Source organism: Bidens hawaiensis, unplaced genomic scaffold, assembly GCF_021521415.1.
Source record: "Bidens hawaiensis isolate Kalapana, Puna unplaced genomic scaffold, B.hawaiensis_p1.1 tig00000055_1, whole genome shotgun sequence".
In the NCBI taxonomy this organism is placed as follows: Eukaryota; Viridiplantae; Streptophyta; class Magnoliopsida; order Asterales; family Asteraceae; genus Bidens; species Bidens hawaiensis.
This window is the reverse complement of record NW_027491016.1, coordinates 2,094,195-2,114,388: the sequence shown is the minus strand read 5'-3', so window position 1 is coordinate 2,114,388 and position 20,194 is coordinate 2,094,195. Positions and strand designations below refer to the sequence as shown.

The 20,194-nt window shown below is 35.8% G+C and overlaps 3 protein-coding genes and 1 pseudogene across 4 annotated transcripts; 2 read left to right on the top strand and 2 right to left on the bottom strand.

Annotated features, from left to right (window-relative positions):
- Window positions 1-216: 216 nt before the first annotated feature.
- LOC143623589 (uncharacterized) lies at window positions 217-3,399 on the bottom strand (annotated as a pseudogene). Its single transcript, XR_013151930.1, has 2 exons — window positions 760-3,399; window positions 217-680 (listed from the first exon to the last, which is right to left on the bottom strand). The product of XR_013151930.1 is annotated as an uncharacterized LOC143623589 (transcript).
- Window positions 3,400-6,875: 3,476 nt separating this feature from the next.
- LOC143634749 (AT-hook motif nuclear-localized protein 14-like) lies at window positions 6,876-9,378 on the top strand. Its single transcript, XM_077102775.1, has 6 exons — window positions 6,876-7,260; window positions 8,107-8,159; window positions 8,312-8,443; window positions 8,522-8,674; window positions 8,748-9,033; window positions 9,114-9,378. The coding sequence occupies exons 1-6, from the start codon at window positions 6,885-6,887 to the stop codon at window positions 9,176-9,178; spliced, it is 1,065 nt and encodes a 354-aa protein (XP_076958890.1). The 5' UTR covers window positions 6,876-6,884; the 3' UTR covers window positions 9,179-9,378.
- Window positions 9,379-11,837: 2,459 nt separating this feature from the next.
- Window positions 11,838-14,271, top strand: LOC143551074 (uncharacterized). The gene is made up of 6 exons (XM_077041617.1): window positions 11,838-12,029; window positions 12,096-12,205; window positions 13,307-13,619; window positions 13,693-13,795; window positions 13,883-14,025; window positions 14,120-14,271. Exons 1-6 carry the CDS (start codon window positions 11,841-11,843, stop codon window positions 14,216-14,218), a joined length of 957 nt encoding a protein of 318 aa, XP_076897732.1. The 5' UTR covers window positions 11,838-11,840; the 3' UTR covers window positions 14,219-14,271.
- On the bottom strand, window positions 14,248-19,322 carry LOC143550977 (alpha-galactosidase-like). Its single transcript, XM_077041550.1, has 15 exons — window positions 19,162-19,322; window positions 18,030-18,088; window positions 17,882-17,938; window positions 17,147-17,181; window positions 16,321-16,424; window positions 16,172-16,247; window positions 16,033-16,091; window positions 15,862-15,927; window positions 15,693-15,776; window positions 15,541-15,605; window positions 15,102-15,184; window positions 14,953-15,043; window positions 14,827-14,876; window positions 14,584-14,727; window positions 14,248-14,493 (listed from the first exon to the last, which is right to left on the bottom strand). Exons 1-15 carry the CDS (start codon window positions 19,302-19,304, stop codon window positions 14,383-14,385), a joined length of 1,227 nt encoding a protein of 408 aa, XP_076897665.1. The 5' UTR covers window positions 19,305-19,322; the 3' UTR covers window positions 14,248-14,382.
- Window positions 19,323-20,194: the final 872 nt, after the last annotated feature.

Genomic DNA, 20,194 nt, shown 5'->3' with positions numbered 1-20,194 from the left:
AAGGAGACCTAAGTACCTAACTAATGAAGGTTTAAGAAAAAAAAATCAGTTGACATAAATGAAGGGATTATGCATGAATAATATATATGTATTTTTAGAAAAGTATTGGACATACACTGGCACGTGGTAATAAGAAGATAAGAGTGTCAAGAATATCAACTAGACATTCTAAACAGTTTTTACTTTTTAGCATTCAGAGTAACTCTGAGCTATGTAGTGAAAAGCTGTTGAGGTGTTTGTCAGAATTTTATGTGTTCAGTACAGTACTAATTATTTTAAGTGAAGGAATGTGCAACACTCATATTCGAGTTCCGTTCCCTAAAAGGGCATCTTTGATCAATTGGAGCTCTTGGATAATGCTAGCCGTGTCCATTCTATACTGTGGCGATTCCCTGGAACATGACACGCCTATTTCCAGCAGCAAACGCAAACAGGTTTCATGATTCATAAAACCCGTTGTTTCTTCCTTGTCAGTCCAATCTTCTTGTCATCTTTCAGAAGCACTGGATCGACGATCGCCAGTAAACCATCACCCATGCCTTTTTAAGCATAGCTGTGTAGGCTAAGCTCTTCTCCGAACATGACATCAGTAGGCTGCTTACCCGTCATCATTTCCAGCAGCAGTATCCCAAAACTGTACATATCTCCATTTCTTGACACTTTACTCCCAACCCCATATTCTGCAATCAAATCTAACTTTTTGATCAGGAAATGAATATTAGATAATTTTGTGAGTTACCAGCATTCAGCATAACATACCTGGAGCTGCATACCCAATGGTTCCTCTAACTCCAATTGTGCTGCTATTATATCTATGTTGGTACTCAGATTGAAGAATCTTTGAAAGCCCGAAATCTCCAACATGTGCTACCATATCTTCATCAAGAAGAATGTTGCTTGGCTTCAAATCACAGTGGACGATAGCCAGCTTGATGGTGAAGATAATTAAGCGCATAAGCTACATCCAACGCAATACACACTCTTTGAATCAGACCAAGTTGTTGGAGGTCACTTTGGGGGTTATGCAACCATTTGTCTAAACTTCCATTTGACATGAATTCATAAACTATGGCTTTGAATTCGTTGCCTTAGAAGTCGATGCCGCTGCAACAAGTTATGACTTTTATAAGGTTTCTGTGTCGGGTATTTCTTAGTACTTCGCACTCAGAAACGAAGCTCTTGGAACTCCCTCGGTGATGGAGGTTTAGTACTTTGATAGCAACAATATTCACACCATCTGAATCAAGGCACCCTTTATATACAGATGAAAAGCTTCCTTCACCGATGAAACTTTTGTTGGAAAATCCGTCAGTTGCTTTGTGGAGGGTTTCATAAGAAACCTGAATTAGGGACTTTCCGGAAGTAGCCTATGGTGGATGATCATATTCTACATCCTTTTTCCGTGGATACAACACGAATAACAACACCACTATTGTTACAAAAACAATCGAACTAAAAGAAATCACTAATATAACCGCAAGACTCAACTTGTTTTTCCTTTTTTTAGACCGGCACCTGGGTAACTGAAATTCAGGTACACCGTCGCAAAGCCGACTGTTGCCAAGAATAGACACTAAACTTGTGTTAGCAAACACTCCATTTTGTGGTACCTCTCCCTCAAAATCGTTGAAAGATATGTTGAGCTTCTTCAAAGGAATTACTTCCAAATAAGTCGGGATCCCCCCTGTGAAGTTGTTATGTGAGACATCAAGATTTTCAAGGGCTCTTAAAGATCCCAAAGATTCTGGAAAAGATCCTGAAAAGTAGTTGCTGCTTATGTTAAGCCTCTGAAGGCTGCTGCAACTGCCGAGGCTGCTCGGAATATCCCCTGACAATCGATTATTTGCCAGAATAATTTCGTTTAAGTTCTGAAGATTGCCAACTTCTACGGGAATTTGTTCTGATAATTGGTTATGACCCAAATTCAGGGTAACGGATAGCGACGGCAGTTCAAATAGTTGCTTAGGAATCTCTCCGGTAAGGCTATTTTGATCGAGGTATAACCTTATCAATCTTTTATAGTTCCCTAAACTTGATGGTATGGTACCGTTAAATTCATTTGAAGTCAAGTACATATCAACCATCAATGCCAGATTTCCTAGAGAACCAGGAATGTTCTCCGAGAAGGAATTATTTGTAAGATTTAGCCTCCGTAGTTTCATAAGATTACCAATGGTCACCGGAAGTGTGCCTATGAATTGATTACTTGACAAGTCCAGTAGAATTAGACCAGAAAGATTACCAACTGATGAAGGAAGCCAACCGGAAAATTGATTTGAAGTAACTCTCAAATGATATAATGTAGACGACAAGTTTCCTAAAGATTCCGGCAGGAAACCTTTAAACTGATTGTAACCAAGATCTATGTATCCCAGCCTTCCGCATATAGACAAATCATGTATAAACTTCATTTCATCATCTTCTCCACTTCCGAAATTATTTGAAGTTAGTGAAAAAATTACAAGATTACAGGAATTCTGAGACGTAATTACTAGTTTTCCTGAAAAATTGTTTTGAGCTACAGGTCCTGAGCACAGATGGTGGAAGGGGACCGGTTAATTGGTTAACCGACAAAGAAAGAGTCCCAAGACGTGGCATAGTGGAGCCTAAGCTTAAGGGCAGTGTACCAGTGAGCTGATTATCATCTAGAAATACTTGTTCTAAAGATGAACAATTATAGAAAGAAGGCGGAATGGTACCCGCAAGGTTGTTTCCACGCACTGAAAGTCTTTTCAAGTTAGTCAGCCGGTGGAATATGTCAGGAAAACGTCCACCGAGTTGACAATTGCTGAAAGAAAGTATGTAGAGCAATGTAAGATTGGCAATGCACGGTGGAATCCCGCCTTCTAGAATGCTGTCGTGAAGGATGAGTACGCTTAGCTGGGACAGTGAACCAACCCCATCTGGGATCTTACCGACCAGACTATTTCCACCCAACTGAAGGATTTGGAGTTTGGAGCAATTTGTTATGGCGGCCGGAATGTTTCCAGTCAAAGAGTTGTTTAAAAGACTTAATTGTTGTAATCTAAAGAGACGGCCAATTTCACGCGGAATTTCACCAGAAAAGGAGTTGTTAAAGAGCCAAATTCCCCTTAGAAAGCTTAGATTTCCGATGGAAGGAGACAACGTACCGCTTAAGCCTCTAGATGAGAGGTCCAAGAGGGTGACTCTTTGGTGGCGGGGGCTGCAAGTAACACCTTCCCACTGGCAGAAATTGTTGCTGGAGTCGTTCCATGAGGTCATGACACCGTGTGGGTCATCTTTGATCATGGATTTTATTGCGAGTAATGCCAGACAATCTCCGTTGCCAGTGGTGGTGGTGGTGTTTTGCGCTGCCGCCTTTTCAGTGAGTGTGAAACATGCTGCAAAGAGCACCAGAAAGGAGAAGAGAAATCTCATTTTTGGCGGTGAGTTTTCTAATCTTTTCCAGGTTCATATAGTTTTATAAACGCAGGCGTCACACCTGACCAAGTCAAAACTTTTGTTCACAAGTGTTTCTGATTGTGATGTGAGGGGCTTATTTTCAATCCTTATTTACAAATTACAATTACGTACACAGTTCGTTTAGGATATTTTGAAAGGAAGATTTAAATGAATATATTATTATTGTTTCAAAGTTACTTGTCTTTTGAAGGTCAGTATGCTAGTGACGGATCTAGAATAAAAATTCAGAAGTAACCCAAATTATTTTGACCTATGGGCCCTGACGCCCTGACGGAATCAGAACGTTTTAATCGGAGGGCCCGAGCTAACTTTTGTTGTATTCAGTATTCACAATTGTCTGACGACTACTTTCTTTTAATGTTCAATGTATTAAAACACCAATATGTAAGCTTCTTTTCACATTATCTTAATATAAAATTGGTATTTAAAAACCTTAATAAATTTAACATTTCTTTAGCCTCTCAAGAATAAAAGAAAATTATTATTCAAATATTTAAAGAACTAAATGCTTATTGCAAAATTAATAAACAAAAAACGAAACAAATTTTAAAAGTAAATAAAAACGTGAACTTTTTTATAAGAAGTAGAATAAAATGATAAACAAATAATTAAATGAAAAAATCTTTGTTTAACATATAAATAAAATATTTGTTACCTATCAAAAAAGACCATTATTTTTTGAAGACTTTTTTTTTTAATAGTGAAATGGGCTCTGGCTCTAAAAAGGGTCAATGTTAGTATTAGGTCATGTTGGTCATCTTCCTCACACTAACGACATTTGCAAAGCCCCCGGTGACATCAAAAAAGAAAAAAGAAAAGAAAAATCCAGCTATTTTTGAGTTTCACCAAATATCTCCAGACTATATAAGAACCTACGCACAATAAATGGTAATAGTATTAGTTGGCATCTTAGTTGACTAGTAGAATTGAATGACATGTAAAATAATAGTTTTGTTTAATAGTATAGGTAGATCATTTTCAAAGACCCACTTATATGGGTTAAAAAAAGAAACAAAAAAAAAGTGTATTTTCATATTTAAGCCCATATATATCTTTATTATGGGCACTTTCAAGATAGTCAATGCCATGCTCCTTGTAAGTTTATTTTTAGCTTTTAAGTTAAAATTGTTTTTAATTCTTTTGAAATTCTTTTGAACCTACTAGCCAACTCCCTGCAGGATGCGTTCATCATAAACCATTTTTGAGTTTCACCAAATATTTCTAGACTATATAAGAACCTACGCACAATAAAAGTTTCACATATTTAACGATATATGATACCACTTACACTATATATATATGTGAGCTTATACGGAACAAAATAAAGTGTTTTTATTTCCTTATTAAATTACATATAACAAATGGCAGACCAAGCTAAATCCTACACTTATAAAATTTCTACATATACATTCTTAAAACCACCTACATAGTACACCATGAGTATATGTGTATCAATACATGATGATGATAAATCTTTAGGGGGTGTTTGTGATTCCTTATTTTACCTCCTTATAACTTTTGAGATAAGTCAATAAGTTACAATATTGTAACTTATTATCTCCTCACAATAACCCGCATTCCCAAACACCTTTTAACTTTTTCAAAAGTTAATAAGTCATAAGTTGCATAAAATAAGCAATACCAAACACCCCCTTAATAACATAGTAGATTGTATAATCTCAAACTTTGGTAGTAAGTTCATGGTCTCGGGTAAGGCATTGACACCTTGTGTGTCGGGCCTTCTTATGTGAATCGAGATGTAAGTACTTATAGATTTATAGTTTAGAAAGAAAGTTAAAAGATTGTTTTGGGCTACTTATATTTTATTTATCAGGAGGATTTATTCTTTGTGTTGCATGAGATTATTCAGGAATGGAAGAAGTTAGGGAGCTTCGACCTATTCTGGATGCTCATGTTTCGGTTTTGAAATTCAAATTTGATTGGATTTTTGTTAATCTTCTTTATGCGAGTATTTCACTTTTGGTCATCCCATATATAATTTTGGATTTTTGGGGAATGCTGACTTTTTCCATCCAACTTTGACTTTTTAGTTAAAGCTGACCTTTTCTTGAGACCAAAATCATTATTTATTTCCAACTAGTGTTATGCCTGGCGCGTTGCGTTGGGCATGTTGGTAAAACTTGGGCGATGATAAACCCAAACTTTGTCGGTCTCGGGCGTTGAGGCGGTAAGTCGACGCATATTCGGTCGGTTTCAGTTAATTAAGGGTGTTATAATACCGGAACTAAAAACCAAAAATAAAACAAAAACGTATAAAATTTGAGGTGGATCAATTGAGTGGCGGCAGTCGATAACACTCGGGCATTAGGAAGATCCGAGCATTGCCGATCCCAGAAGTTGAGGCGACGAGTCTACGCAAATTCAACTGATTTCTGTCACATTGGTTATGGTAACGAAATTGAAACAAAATGTAGCGAGACTACGCGAATTCGTTCGTTTTCTGTTATATTTGTCACGATACGGAACTAAAAAACAAAATCCAAGGACCAATATGATGCCGCCAAGTGGCCCGGCACTTAGCGTCACCAAAGTTTGTAATTATTATATATAATAATATGTTTTCGGCATGAAATTTTCAAGTCGAAACGTTAAAACCTAAAAAGCTGAACATAATAGAAGCGAATATCCTAATAACATGATCCGATAATCCGACCCATGGGAGGATTTAAACAACATAATCTGGTTCAATTTAATGAGTTATTGAATATTTTGGTTCATTTTAAACAACATAATTGATAAGCTTCCACCACCATGGGAGGATTTTAAACATACACTTAAGCATCAAAAAGATGAGTTGACTTACGGATGAGCTCGGGATGGTACCGGTACCGATCCCGGAATTTTAAAATATTTGGTACAAGTATTGAAATATTCAGTTCGGCACCGGTACAGTACTGCTACCGGTTCGGTACCAGCATTTTGTGTAAAATTCGGGAAATACCAGTACCGCATTTTTTGGCTGAAATATTCAGTTCGGCACCGGTACAGTACTGCTACCGGTTTGGTACCAGCATTTTGTGTAAAATTCGGGAAATACCAGTACCGCATTTTTTGGCTGAATTCGAATGGAATCGAATCAACTCTAATTCGAATTTGAACCGAATCAAATTCCCGAGTAATGCCAATCCAACACCAACATCAAAATTTTCGGAACTTGAATACTCGAATAATTCGAACTTAGATTAGTAAGAAGTAAAAACCTCAGTTTACTTTTACCAGTGATAACACTGACCATCCTATACATCAAGAGTCAACATTGTAAAGGTCAACTCAACTGCCATACACTACACGAATCATGAGGCAGAGGATCAACAACTCATCCAAAAAAAAAACCGTTAAAAAACAATATTCCAACTGACCAAAAAATATTATAAAAATTTAAACAAAAAAATAAATCTTTTTTTCCTCATGCCATCCAAATGGAACCAGATGGCCTTGGTCTAACCTCTTACTATCACCACCACCACCACCCACAGCCACAACGCCAACCGCACCAACAACCATCACCAACTGTCACCAATGGAATGTTACAAACCACCACCAACGACCCCAGACCCTCTCAACTGCTTTACCCGCATAATTCAGCTCCCTCGGCCGTCTCTTCTCCGTTAGAGACAGGCATCCGGAGAAAAAGAGGAAGGCCTAGAAAGTATGGTACACCCGAGCAAGCTGCGGCTGCGAAAAGACTCTCTTCGTCTTCTACGACCACCGCGGTTCCAGCCTTAGCAAACAAAAAAGAGTTATCCTTGGGAGTTAGTGGTTCATCTGCTACTCCATTCAAAAAATCTTCTGTTGGTGTGTTTCTCTTCCATTTGAATAATATTTGTAACATTTTTACTTTTATATAGGAATACAATAAGAATAATTATCACGAAAAGCTAATCAAATTATATCTTTTAACTTTTAAGTTTTAAGTATGGCTAGTGACGAATACATAAATTTTTGATAGGGTGGGTAAAATATCGGTCTGGATCAAAATGGATCGAGTAACTGAAACCGAAAAACGATAATAAAATAATATTAAATTGTTAAATATAGCCCAAGATAGTTCTAAATTTTTTGTATAGCTTCTAATATGAACTATCAAATGAACATAAACAATTTAACAAACTAAAAAAAAAAAGACAATTCAACAATAGAGAAATTAAAAAGAATTTCAAAAGAATTAAAAACAATTTTAACTTAAAAGCTAAAAATAAACTTATAAGAAGCATGGCATTGACTATCTTGAAAATGCCCATAATAAAGATATATATGGGCTTAAATATAAAAATACACTTCTTTTTTTCTTTTTTTTACCCATGTAAATGGGCCTTTGCCAATGATCTACCTATCCTATTAAACAAAACTATTATTTTACATGTCATTCAACTCTACTAGCCAACTAAGATGCCAACTAATACTTTACCATTTATAGAAATATAACTTTAAATGTTGTATTAAATGAGGTTTTATGTATTTATGAATTATAAAATTTTATTTATCATTATTTATATCTTATGAATCGATAACATATGCTATTATGTATATTATTAAATTTAACTTTTTTGTTGCATTTTTTTAACCACCCATGTATTATATGGGCTATATCCTAGTATAACAATAAACGCTAACTAATATATATTTTTCTAATGCACTTAGGGAACACGGGGCAAGGGTTCACGCCTCATATTATTTCAGTGGCTTCCGGAGAGGTATGAAATATGAACATGTGTTGTTTAGTGGCTAATTGATGTAACTAATGAACATGTGTTGCCATTTATGGCTCTTGATCTTACTGTTTTTAGTAATCTTTTATAGTCTTTGTTGCGGATGCATGATTTGAACAGTGTTGAACTTATGATAGGATATTAGCCAGAAAATAGTGTCATTTATGCAACAAAGGAAGCAAGAGATGTGTGTCCTCTCCGCGTCTGGTTTGATCTCTAACGCGTGTCTAAGCCAGCCTGTTTCATCTGGGGGCAATATTACTTATGAGGTAGATAAATCTAATGTTGTAAAAACCGCGATAATTAAACATATAAAACTAATGGATTCATGGTTTTTATGATATCAGGGTCGGTTTAACATCCTATCACTTTGTGGATCTTATGTACGTACCGAATTTGGTGGTAGCACGGGTGGGTTAAGTGTTTGTTTGTCTAGTAATGATGGCCAGATCATAGGAGGCAGCATCCATGGGCCTCTGATAGCTGCGGGCCCGGTTCAGGTAAGGGGCACGCCAGATTGGCCCGTTAGAGATAAAACATCAACCTATTAATATTTGGTTGTTTTTTTTTCAGGTAATAGTTGGCACATTTACTATTGAGGGTAAGAAAGAAAATGCTGCAGCTATAAAAGTGGATGCTTCTACCAACAAGTTGCCATCACCAAGTGTGGGCCCATCGGTTCCGAACTTGAGTTTCCTGTCGGGAACGGATTCTTCTGGAAGAAATGTAGTCGGTGGCAACGATGAGCAACAAAATATCGATGGGTACCAATTCATGATCCAGAATAGGAATTTGCCTGTTAGTGAATGGAGGAATAATAATAATGAGTCTAGGAACACTTCTGGTTTTGACTTCTCAGGTATGCTTTCGGGGGCATTTGGACACGAGTTATGAAACTGATTGTTTTTAAAACTGATGGATTATTTGTTGGATTTACAGGGCGAGTGAACCACGGCGCCCAGCAGTCACCAAAGAGCGGGGATTATGATCGTTTTCAAGAGTGAACCTTTGGACCGCGGTTAATAGCGTGGGAAGTTGTAACACAGTGCAGTTTAATTGTACAGTTAACCCAAAAACATACTTGTCTTCAAAGGTGTTAATGTGTACTTTTAACAGTTACCAAATGCTTTTCTTGAACTTGTTTTTGGATTAACTAATGTATGTAGAATCTTGTTTAAAGTATGCAAATTTCATTTTTCTTCTTTGATACCGTATCTTTTACATTAATTTTTTCTTGTTTTTATATACTTTTTACATCATGAAATGTTACATAATAACATTATAACATACTATGAAGTGTTGTTTAACCTTTCTAGAAAATGTATTTATATGTTTGTATTATACCAATGAACCCTTTTAAAAATATAATTCGAGTTACTGATATTAAGCAAAATAAATTACCCGTCTGAAATGATAAATTAACCCAACCAATTTAGTACATGGGATGAGAATATGAGATACGTCTAGATATTGATTAAAGGGCGTGAAGAAGTCAATTCCTAGCGAGCTACACACCAGCTTGTTAAAAACTTAAAAGTGTGTCGAGCTTAGACGAGATTGAGCCTAACTGCCTGAGGTCAAGTCTAAGTGAAGTTGAAGCTCGTTTCACAAACAATTCCTAACTTAATGCATCGAGTTTGACTAGGTTAGTGAGACTAATCAAGTATGCTCTCATATAAATATAAAACTTTATTTACTAGCTATAACAGGTGTATTTATATATCAAGTATTATTAATTTATTATATAGATAGTTACAATAATAAAAATAACTAACTAGTATACACTATAGTATGTTATGAAACTGTGGGGAATAATTATGCTATGAAATGGAGTAAATGGGTTCCGGAGAAGTGTAACATATACGCTTGGAGGGCCGAAATGGGTAGGATTCCTACTCGGGAGGTGCTAAAGCGAAGGAATATAAGGGTATTGGATAGTGTTTGTGTTTTATGCGAGATGGTGACAGAATCAGCGGACCATATCACCACGGGTTGTTTGGTAGCGGCAGTTGTTTTGGGAACATATTAGTCGTTGGTGTAAAATCCCCCTAATTTTCGGCTTTTCGATAAGAGATTTATTGGAGCTTTACAAGACCATCAACATTGGAGAGACCGAAAAAGAGGCGTTACATGGGATAGTGATCATAGCTTGCTGGAGAATCTGGAAAGCGAGGAATGAAAAGGTGTTCAATAGTAAGTCGTTGGTGTAAAATCCCCCTAATTTTCGGCTTTTCGATAAGAGATTTATTGGAGCTTTACAAGACCATCAACATTGGAGAGACCGAAAAAGAGGCGTTACATGGGATAGTGATCATAGCTTGCTGGAGAATCTGGAAAGCGAGGAATGAAAAGGTGTTCAATAGTAAGGATACTAATTTGAAGGAGATAATTGGAGATATTAAATCTCTTGGATTTCTTTGGTCTAAAGTAAAATTGCACTAATTTTGACGTTATTTTACTAATCTCGTGAAAATAACGTTAAAAGTGGGGGAAGGTTAATCAGGCATCATGTGGTGGCGTTGATAACCGAAAGACAATGGCACATGCACCAATCAGCCGGTGTCCCGATGATTGAGTGCTATGTGCCTTATGTCCAAGGCTTGATGCAAAACTACTATCGAGCCGGGGGTCTCATCGGAAGCAGCCTCTCTATCCCTATGGGGTAGAGGTAAGGTTGTCTACATCTTACCCTCCTCAGAACCTACCATAGCATTGCTATTGGTGGGATATACTGAGTACGATGATGATGATGATTTCTTTGGTCTAAAAATAGGTTAAAGAATAGATCGAGAGAATGGTTGAATTGGAGTAGATTTGATTTCATGTAATTTGTTTGTTTTTCGTTTGGTGTTTTGTGTTGTTCTCCGGCTTGTGGAGACAGTGCTTAGGCGGTGGTTTGTTGTGTGCTCGGTGTTGTTTTTGTGTATAAAAGTTCATAGTTCGAAAAAAAAAGTATACACTATAGTAGATATAAAATTATAACTATATAAAAATATATAAAAAGCAAGATGGATCTATTACAAACAAGATTTCCGGTACGAAGCATGCAAAATGTAACCTTATTACTCTAGATGTTTTTTTAGATACTACAATTACACCATACAAGTATTTACTAAAAAGCCACCATGCTTTTTTTTTTTCCTTCGTTTAATGCACTTTGTATGTTTTTTTTTTTTTTTTACTTTGTATGTTAACCGTGCTCTCTATTTACAAAGTAAAATAAGAAAATATCTAAAGAAACATTTAGTGGTTTGATTTTTTTTAAAATCAACGAATAAAGTCTGGCTCGGGGTAACCCAATAACAAAAGTCGACTCAATAAATCCGCAATCATAGACAACACTAGATAGCCAAAGCCCATCATCTCCTGTTATGGGGAAAACTCAACACCCCAAAGCCCACTACAGTAAAACCGGACTAATATCGAGATTCAAACTTGAAACCTTACAACCTCACACCCAAATCTTCACGTCCCCTCCAATACCAGTTAAGCTAAACTCATCGACTGAATTAAACTCAAGTTAAAAAACATCTCTACAATGTAGAAACTCGAGTCCAGTCAACCCGAGCCAAGCCGAGCCCCGAACTCGAATTATGTTACAAATTCCTGTACGAGAAAACCTAAATAAACGGACCCCCGGTTCTCGACAATATCATTATCAATCGTATGAGCAACCAAGAAATGGAGTACCACTCCAATGATTTTGATTGGGAAGAACTCAGAAAACGCATTGAGGACGATTCTACCCTTGGCTACCATTTTGTCCCATTTACCCCTCAGTCTTCTTCATCTTCTCTGGACTCCCAATCTTGGAACCAGTTTCACGCTCGTCACTCTACCGGCAAATTCTTCAAGGTACGTTCAATTTATTAATTATACGGTGGGTCCGGTGATAATATAATTAGGGGTTGGTTTGTGCAGGAGAGACGGTATTTGTTTAAGGAGTTTCCTGAGTTAGCTTCTTGTGCAGAGTATTCTAATGTGTTGGAGGTGGGATGTGGTAATGGAAGTACTGCTTTACCGATCTTACGGTAATTCGATCTCGAAACGTGTGTTTTGTTGTTAATAAGGATTGAGATTAGTCTGAATTTGTGAATAACATTGTATGTAATGAGCTTAGACCTGGTGAAACGGGTGGGTCGGGTACACGGGCCAGCTTAAGAAAAAGGTTATTTTGGTTCGGGCCAGAATGGGTGTGGTCATAGTTGTTAAAGCCCTTGCTTCTTCCGTCTAGGCCCATTTTTCAGGCGATGCTTAATAAATGCGCTTCTAGTTCCTAGGCGAGTGCTTCGGCATTGTCTAGGTTACAAAAGAAACGCAAAAGAACTTAGCTCTAGGAGTAGTCAAGGAATTGCCTTCAATATTTTGTGCTTCAAGTTTTGAAATTACATTTGAATCTTGACTGTTTTAGAACTTTTGGTACTAATGAAATGATATTAAATGGTATATTTTAGTTTATATGAAGAATACTATTATTTTCATATACGTAGTATATTTTAAATCTTTTTATTTAAGTGCGCTTTTTGTTTCTCAGGCCCTCGCCTTTTTTTGCGCCTAGGCCCCAGGCGAGACCTATGCGCCTTGAGTGCGCCTAGTGTATTTAATAACTATGGGTGCGGTCAGAGCGGGTTCAAGTCCAAAACGCAGAACCAAACACTGGACCAAAATAACCCGTAGTTCGCTCAATTGTCTTTATCTTGATTCTTACTGGACTCTTGAATTATCTCTTCCCTATTTACTTCTTTTTATTTGATTTGTTTTTGTGTGTGATTTTTATTATATTTGTTTTATTGACCCAAACCCCTTTTGACCCGAACCAAAATAACTCTTTTTTGAATTGACCCAAATTCGTTCTTACCTGCCCAACCATTTGCCAGGCCTAGGATTAAAGATTTGAGGATGAGTCGATCTGTCGATGGCAAGAGAAGTAGACGTGGACAAGGAAAGGGCCACCATTCTGGCCCTTATTTATTATCAGTCCATTCCGACTCGTGAGTCGTGATTGTATCAGGACTTTATTTGAGACTCAAAATGATCCATTATGTAATTCATATTCATTTATTGACCCAGATTCAAATAATTGGGTTTGTTTTGCCTGCCTAACTGAGTTTTGTTATTCTGCTGCTGTGTAGTTGCAAAGAGAATATCCTTGTATTTGCCTGCGATTGTAGCACAGAGGCGCTTGATCGGGCAACAGAAGTCATACATGCTTCCAATGTGGCTTCAGTTAAAGACCGTTTTCGTCCATTCTGCTGGGATTTTTCTACATGTCGGGCTCCTAAGTGGCTAATATGTGATTCTTGCTACGAAACGTCTCTACAAAAGCAGAATACATCTTTGCCAGACAATGACATTAATAGTAGTGAGAGAGATTCTAATTCAACTGATATAACTTCATCAAAGAAAAGTGAATGCTGTATCGGCGGGATGGACTTTGTTACATTGGTATGTATAAAAGGCACGTTGACTACTGTTATTTTGCTCTCTAAATCTTAATTTGGCTATATAATTTTGCCAGATTTTTACTCTCTCGGCCGTACCGCTTCATAGGATGTCTGCAGCTATTGCTGAGTGCTTCTCTGTTCTAAAACCTGGTGGATTGCTCTTATTCAGGGATTACGGTACTACTTAATTAACATAAAAATCCCCTTAGTTATGTAAAAAGTTGGTTCATTTAGTTCATAAGAATATGTTGTTGATAAAATCAGGTCTTTATGACATGACCATGCTTCGGTTTGAGGCTGATCAAAGAGTGGGATTTAGGGAATACAAACGTTCTGATGGCACTCGCTCATATTTTTTTTCTTTAGATATTGCACGAGACCTCTTTTTAAGTGTTGGCTTCGTTGAGGTAATTATCATTTTCTAAAAAAAAAATTATCATTTATTTTCGTCATACATAAGTCAAAACAGTTTACTTATTGGTGTTAAAACATGTTTTGCAGGTTGAGCTTGAGTATTGTTGTGTGAAGTCAGTAAACCGGCGCAAACAGAAGACTATGCACCGCGTTTGGGTTCATGGGAAGTTCCAAAAACCCATGTAAGTTTGTTTTGTACTAAATATGATTCTAGCTGATAGAAAAACATCATTAAAAAACTCAAAAGATATTATATCTCTGTTTATTAGTGAGCTTCATGATTCTTGGCTTTGCCTCCCCAATCTTATTCTTGTGACAAGAGGTATTGTTATACATAATATAATCTTCATTTAACTGTCACCGTTCCAACCTCTTTGTCGTGGAATAAGAACGTACATTTTACAAGCATGCGATTCTACAGTTACCGTGATCCATCCCTTCGCCAATCTTCCAAAGTTACGCTGCAAAAGAAAATATTAATAATTTTTTTTCGAGTGTGACATGTAAGTTAGCTTTTGGGAAGATATTAGATATATTTTTTTAAGTCTTACCTTGGCCCATACGTCACGGACTGTAACAAATGTGGTCTGATTGAGTCCTATATCGGACCAATAAGCAGTGATTTGAGATGTTGAGCTTCCTCTGTTCCATAGAACTACTGCAACTTTGTTATGTGAAAGAGGGCCAGCCCACACCTGTATTTGATTTGTAAATATCATATTGATTTTGGAACTACTTTTATTATTATTATTATTATTATTATTATTATTATTATGACACACAACATTTTTTACCTCCAAATCACCATTTTTCTTAACCTTCTTCCCCTGTACTCCAAGGCTATCTGTAACAACTTGTGACTGGTGAGAAAATATCCAAACTTTATAACAGGAAAAGAAATGTACAGTTTGTTAACCGACCTTGATTCACTGCAATGACTTCTCTGTTACTGAGTATCTCGTATGTTTCATTGCTCATTGATCGTACATCGCAGCCGACCAATAAAGGTGCCTAAAATGCCATCAGTGTCAGTGATTTTGATAAAATTATATTAAAATAATTGCTATACCTTTGCTAAAGCCCAAATGCTAAAATGCGAACGGTATTCCTCCGTTGTCATGCCTCCATTTCCAACTTCCAACATGTCAGGGTCTGGCCCAAATCACAAGATAATAATTAGGGGTCGTGTTTGCATGTTGGTGACCCGAACACAACAGCATGGAAAATGTTAAGAGAAGTAAGCCTGTGCACTAAACAAGTTTTTGCGGGTTGACATGATACAACTCATTTAACCGAAATTATTTTTTCATATTTTATGAAATACTTACGCTTTTCTCGTTTACCTTTCAGTTTTTAGCATAAAGTTGAGAGATGAAACACATTTTTAAGTTTTTATATTAAATATGTTTAGCTAAACATGTTTGTAGGTTTGATCAGCCAAACCTATGACTTATGTGTTCAGAGGTCGTGTTTCCGTATCATGTCAGAAACTAAAAAGCCAGAGTTACCATTCCATCCACCGGGTTTAGCGTAAGCAGCCCATTTATCGTTTTCATCAGCCCGTGAAGTCATGCTAGCAGGAAGTATAAAATATAAATCATTTTACGCGATAATGAAACAAATATATTTTTAAAAACTTATTTAAATGTTTTAAGTAAACCTATCCCAATTATCCGAAATATCTCCTGTGGTTCTCCAACTATTGCCAACTTCATTTGCCCAAGTTGCAGGATCATCTTGGCCCCTGAGTGAACACCACATAATATGGTCACATTTTGGCCCATAGACTTTTAACTTTTATATTAATTAAAAAGGAGATCGAGACTGACCATTCACATAAAGAAAAGAAAATGGGCCTTCCTGACTTCTGCAAAGCTTTTGTCATTATTGGGTACCTTTCCTCCCAAAAAGCAAAATCCATTATAGTTTACAACTCAATATATATATTATCTTCATTATATTTATATAATAATATTAGTATCCTTAAAAGTTTATGCTACCTTTCCTTGGGGCTTATACCCTGATTGTTGCAGTTGTCATATTTCAAGTAATCGATTCCCTGTATGATAAATAACCCGATTTAGTTTTATCATATACTCGAAGGAAAGAACATGGTAACAAACAAAGGTGAAAGTGTACCCATGACGCGAATGTTTTTGCATCCTGTTCTTCGTGGCCTAACGATCCAGGCATTTTAAGACTACATGTTAGAGTTCTGTCGAGAAAAGAAGACGAGTTTATTGTAACTTTATAGTTAAGAACTTAAGATTATATTATGTCTTATATACCCTGCATCAGAGTAGATTCCAAGCTTCAGTCCTTTGTTATGAACGTAATCGGCTAATGCTTTGATTCCGGATGGAAACGTATCTGCTTTCGGGACAAAATTCCCCTATAAAATCAAAATAATTTCAGTGACATGCAGACGTGTTGGCATCTTTGTGTTTAACAAAGTAGATTTTGAAACAGCATGTTGTCCTTTTACAGCAGATTAGTACATGTGTTCACATGTTTGTGTTTTCACACTTTATATAAAAAAAAAATTAAAATCCTCTGTTCGTCACACAAAATAACTAATTTGGATAAATAGAGTTGTGACGAAGTGTGCAACGAACTTGTGATTATTTTATGAGACTTGTTTAAAATACATAATCGCAATGACCCCATTTTAAGCCATTTTTGCAACTTTTTCATGAATTGAACACCCATGATTAAGTGATTCTAGTTTAAAGAAAAAGTAAGAGCATTCTCATCCAACCCCTCATTTTCTGTGAGGAGTGTTTTTATAATTTAGAGAGTGATTCAGGGTGTTGTGAGTGAAAAGTTTTTATATTTTAGAAAAAGTAGTGATTTTTCTGTATATTTGAAAATTTACTGTTCCCCTCTATAATTTTTTAATATATTTTGAAAGTGGTTGTGAATGAAGGAAAGAGAAAAGGTAATGATAAAAGGTATAAAAAGTATTATTTAATTGAAATAAAGAGAGAAAATAAAGTGAGTTTTAGTGTAATTTTTTGTTTGAAAATAGAGGATAGGATGAGAATGCTCTAACTCTTGTAATTGCATTCAAAGAGGAAAAAATATGAACATGTAATGATGGAAATTAAGAACTACCTGTGAATCTCTGTTGAGTTCTGCCCAACAATCATCTAAAACATAGAAAACACATAAAAGCATTTATTAAGATTTATATTCGGCATAAAGTATAATAATATGGAATTATTTTATTGATAGAATAAGCAAAAAGACAATTACTTGCATGGTATTGAAACTAGAAAATTTGGTAACAAAATAAAATTTCTTTTTAATTTCATAATATCAACTAATGTTCTCCATTTTAACTTTTAACTTTTAAGGGGGTTGCGGCGGAGATTGTTGCCCGTTTGTCTGCCACTTTATTATAATCATTTTGAGTTTAATGAGAAATAGCAAAATAACTTTAACTAAGAATTCATAACCTTGTTTTTACTCACTTGGATGAAGATTTTTCTAAAGAAAGTATCTTGAAATTACTCTCATGAAAATACGTTAACCATGAAACTCACATCTCATTCGCAGTCAAAGCGTTTAAAGTATGCTAGCTATATTTAGGATCATACATTTTTTATAAACCCAACCTCTTTTGTATGCACGATCGATGAGAGATTAAGGTATTACATCTTTTTATTTTATAATAAAAGTGATAAAAAGAACATTTTAATTATTTCACTATATTTTTTTTAATGTCATTGTTTCACTATCTATTATCCTAAATTATTTAGTAAGATATGATAAGATATCATACGGCCCACCATATGAATACAGGAAATTGTCTATTCAAAACAGACATTATTTAATACAATGCCTTACCTAGATTAACGTATTTGTATCCTGCAGCAGCAAGTCCAGTTGATACCATTGCATCCGCTATTTATAATTAAAACAAATATTAAAAGAAAATCCGAAATCATTTAATTATTTAATAAAATGACGTGTGAAAAGGTTAAAGCTTGTTTACCTGTTTCCCTGATTAGTTTTTCTTCGATATTACGACCAAAATGGTTCCAACTATTCCACCTGGTCACACATGTGCAAATAAATAACTTGTTTATTTTTATTAAAATAAATATACTGCAAATTAGTTAGAGAAATTACAAGAATAGTTATTTAGTTTAGTGTTTGAAAATTAATCATTTACTTTAAAAAAATTACTAATTTAATCGTTAAACATATTTTTTACTTACAAGAGAAGCCAATCACAACAAGAAATGTGACAACATTTGCGTCAAGTAACATAAAAAACGGGCGTGATAGTACTTTTACGCCAATGTATAATAAACACAAAAGTTGTAATACTTATATACAAAAATTGCTACATTTCGCTTTAAAATTGGTCCACCTATTTGGTATTGAATGATTTTCTTCCACCAAAAAAATTCTCTCACAATTTGAAAAAGAAAAATATAAAATACTATTTTTTATAATATATGTTGCCAACAACTTGAGTTATTTCCCAACTAATTATAACCAGCTGGGCTAGCCCAGTTGGCCAGGCAAAGGATGGGAAGGCACGGGGAAACCCGGGTTCGATCCCTGATGCCGACCGAATTTTCCTTGATGCATAAGGCCTGTCGTGCCTTCAGACGGGGTGAGCGGGGGTTTTACCGGGAATGCCAAATGATCCTTAGGTTCTAGCGTGGGTCCCGATAATGTCAACATAGTCTGGACCGAGGGTGATGGGGCCGTGAATGCGGTCACGTTATCACTTAACTGAGAAAGTCACCGTTAAAAAAAAATTTCCCAACTAATTATGTTTTATGACAATGAACATGCATATGCTATAAATAGTAATTGCCAGATATATAATTATATATTTTATACTTCAATAACTATAAGGTGTCAAAAATAAATCAAGCCCTGGTTGACCGGCAACAGGCAATAACCATATTATTTTCCAAATTTTCTTGCCGGTGGCAACCATATTCATGGTTATGGTCTAGCTCTAAATTCATGGTAGTGTTAATAAAGCGAAGAGTATAAGCGCATGGTTAACGAGCAACGACCATAAATGAAAACATACTTACTCATATTATTGATGTAAAGTATAGTAGAAGTAACATTTATCGTTAAAAAAAAAAAAAAAAACTTACCCCATCTGCGGAGTTTGGCCAAGTCCATTCTCCAAAAGGCTCCTCCGGTCATTTGTGCTGCTAAAGGTTGTACGTGCGGCTGTGATGGTTGTACGCTGGAAGCTCATAAGCAATGAGAAGCAAAGTACAAGCTTTAGAAGCATGTTTGCTCTCTCGACAATGGAATGGGTGCAATCAGTGAACTAGCAAATGGGAAGAGTATCTCTTACTTATACATGCATAATATTTAACTATTTATGACTTTATTTGTATATATTTTATTTCAAACGAATATGACGAAATTAAAGTTATGTGTCTTTCTCTTTTGCCGTTTTGGAAGTCGTCATCAACACTTATCCCAAGGACACGTTTTTGACAATTTGGGATGGGCCAGAAAGTGTTGATAAGCATGCAAACAACGTATTGGATTATTGCATTTGGTAACTAGTCCACGTTAAGAACTAGACTTATTTTTACACTAAATGTCGGTCTCATACAAGTAAAAGTCTAATCTCAAGATTATGATATTTGGACCATATTTTTATCTTTAACCATCATGTTCAACAAGTTCGGACAAACAAGTAATATTCATTAGAGGTGTATTCATTGTCGGATTTGATGTCCAATTGTGAGTATAAGTGGATAACAATTAATGTTTGTTAGGATTTTCTCTACATAGATTAAAATCAAACTGAAAAATCAAAACCAAATAAACAAATTAAATAGTTAGATCGAGTCTTTTAAACATTTAACTTTTGATGAGCGGCTGTATCATGTTAAGTGACTCGTATTGATAGTCGGCTATAGGTTGGGGCGGGGATGGGGAATAGCTTGGCATAATTCTGATCCAAAATAGTAGATCGAGTCTTTTAAACATTTAACTTTTGATATAGAATGGCTATATCACGTTAAGTGACTCGTATTGATCGATGGCCGGCTATAGGCTGGGGCATGGATGGGGAATTGCTTGGCATTTTTATGATAAAAATTTAATTTTAAAATAATATTTTAAACAATTTATTTTTAAGACCCAACAAATGACTAGCCCATGGTC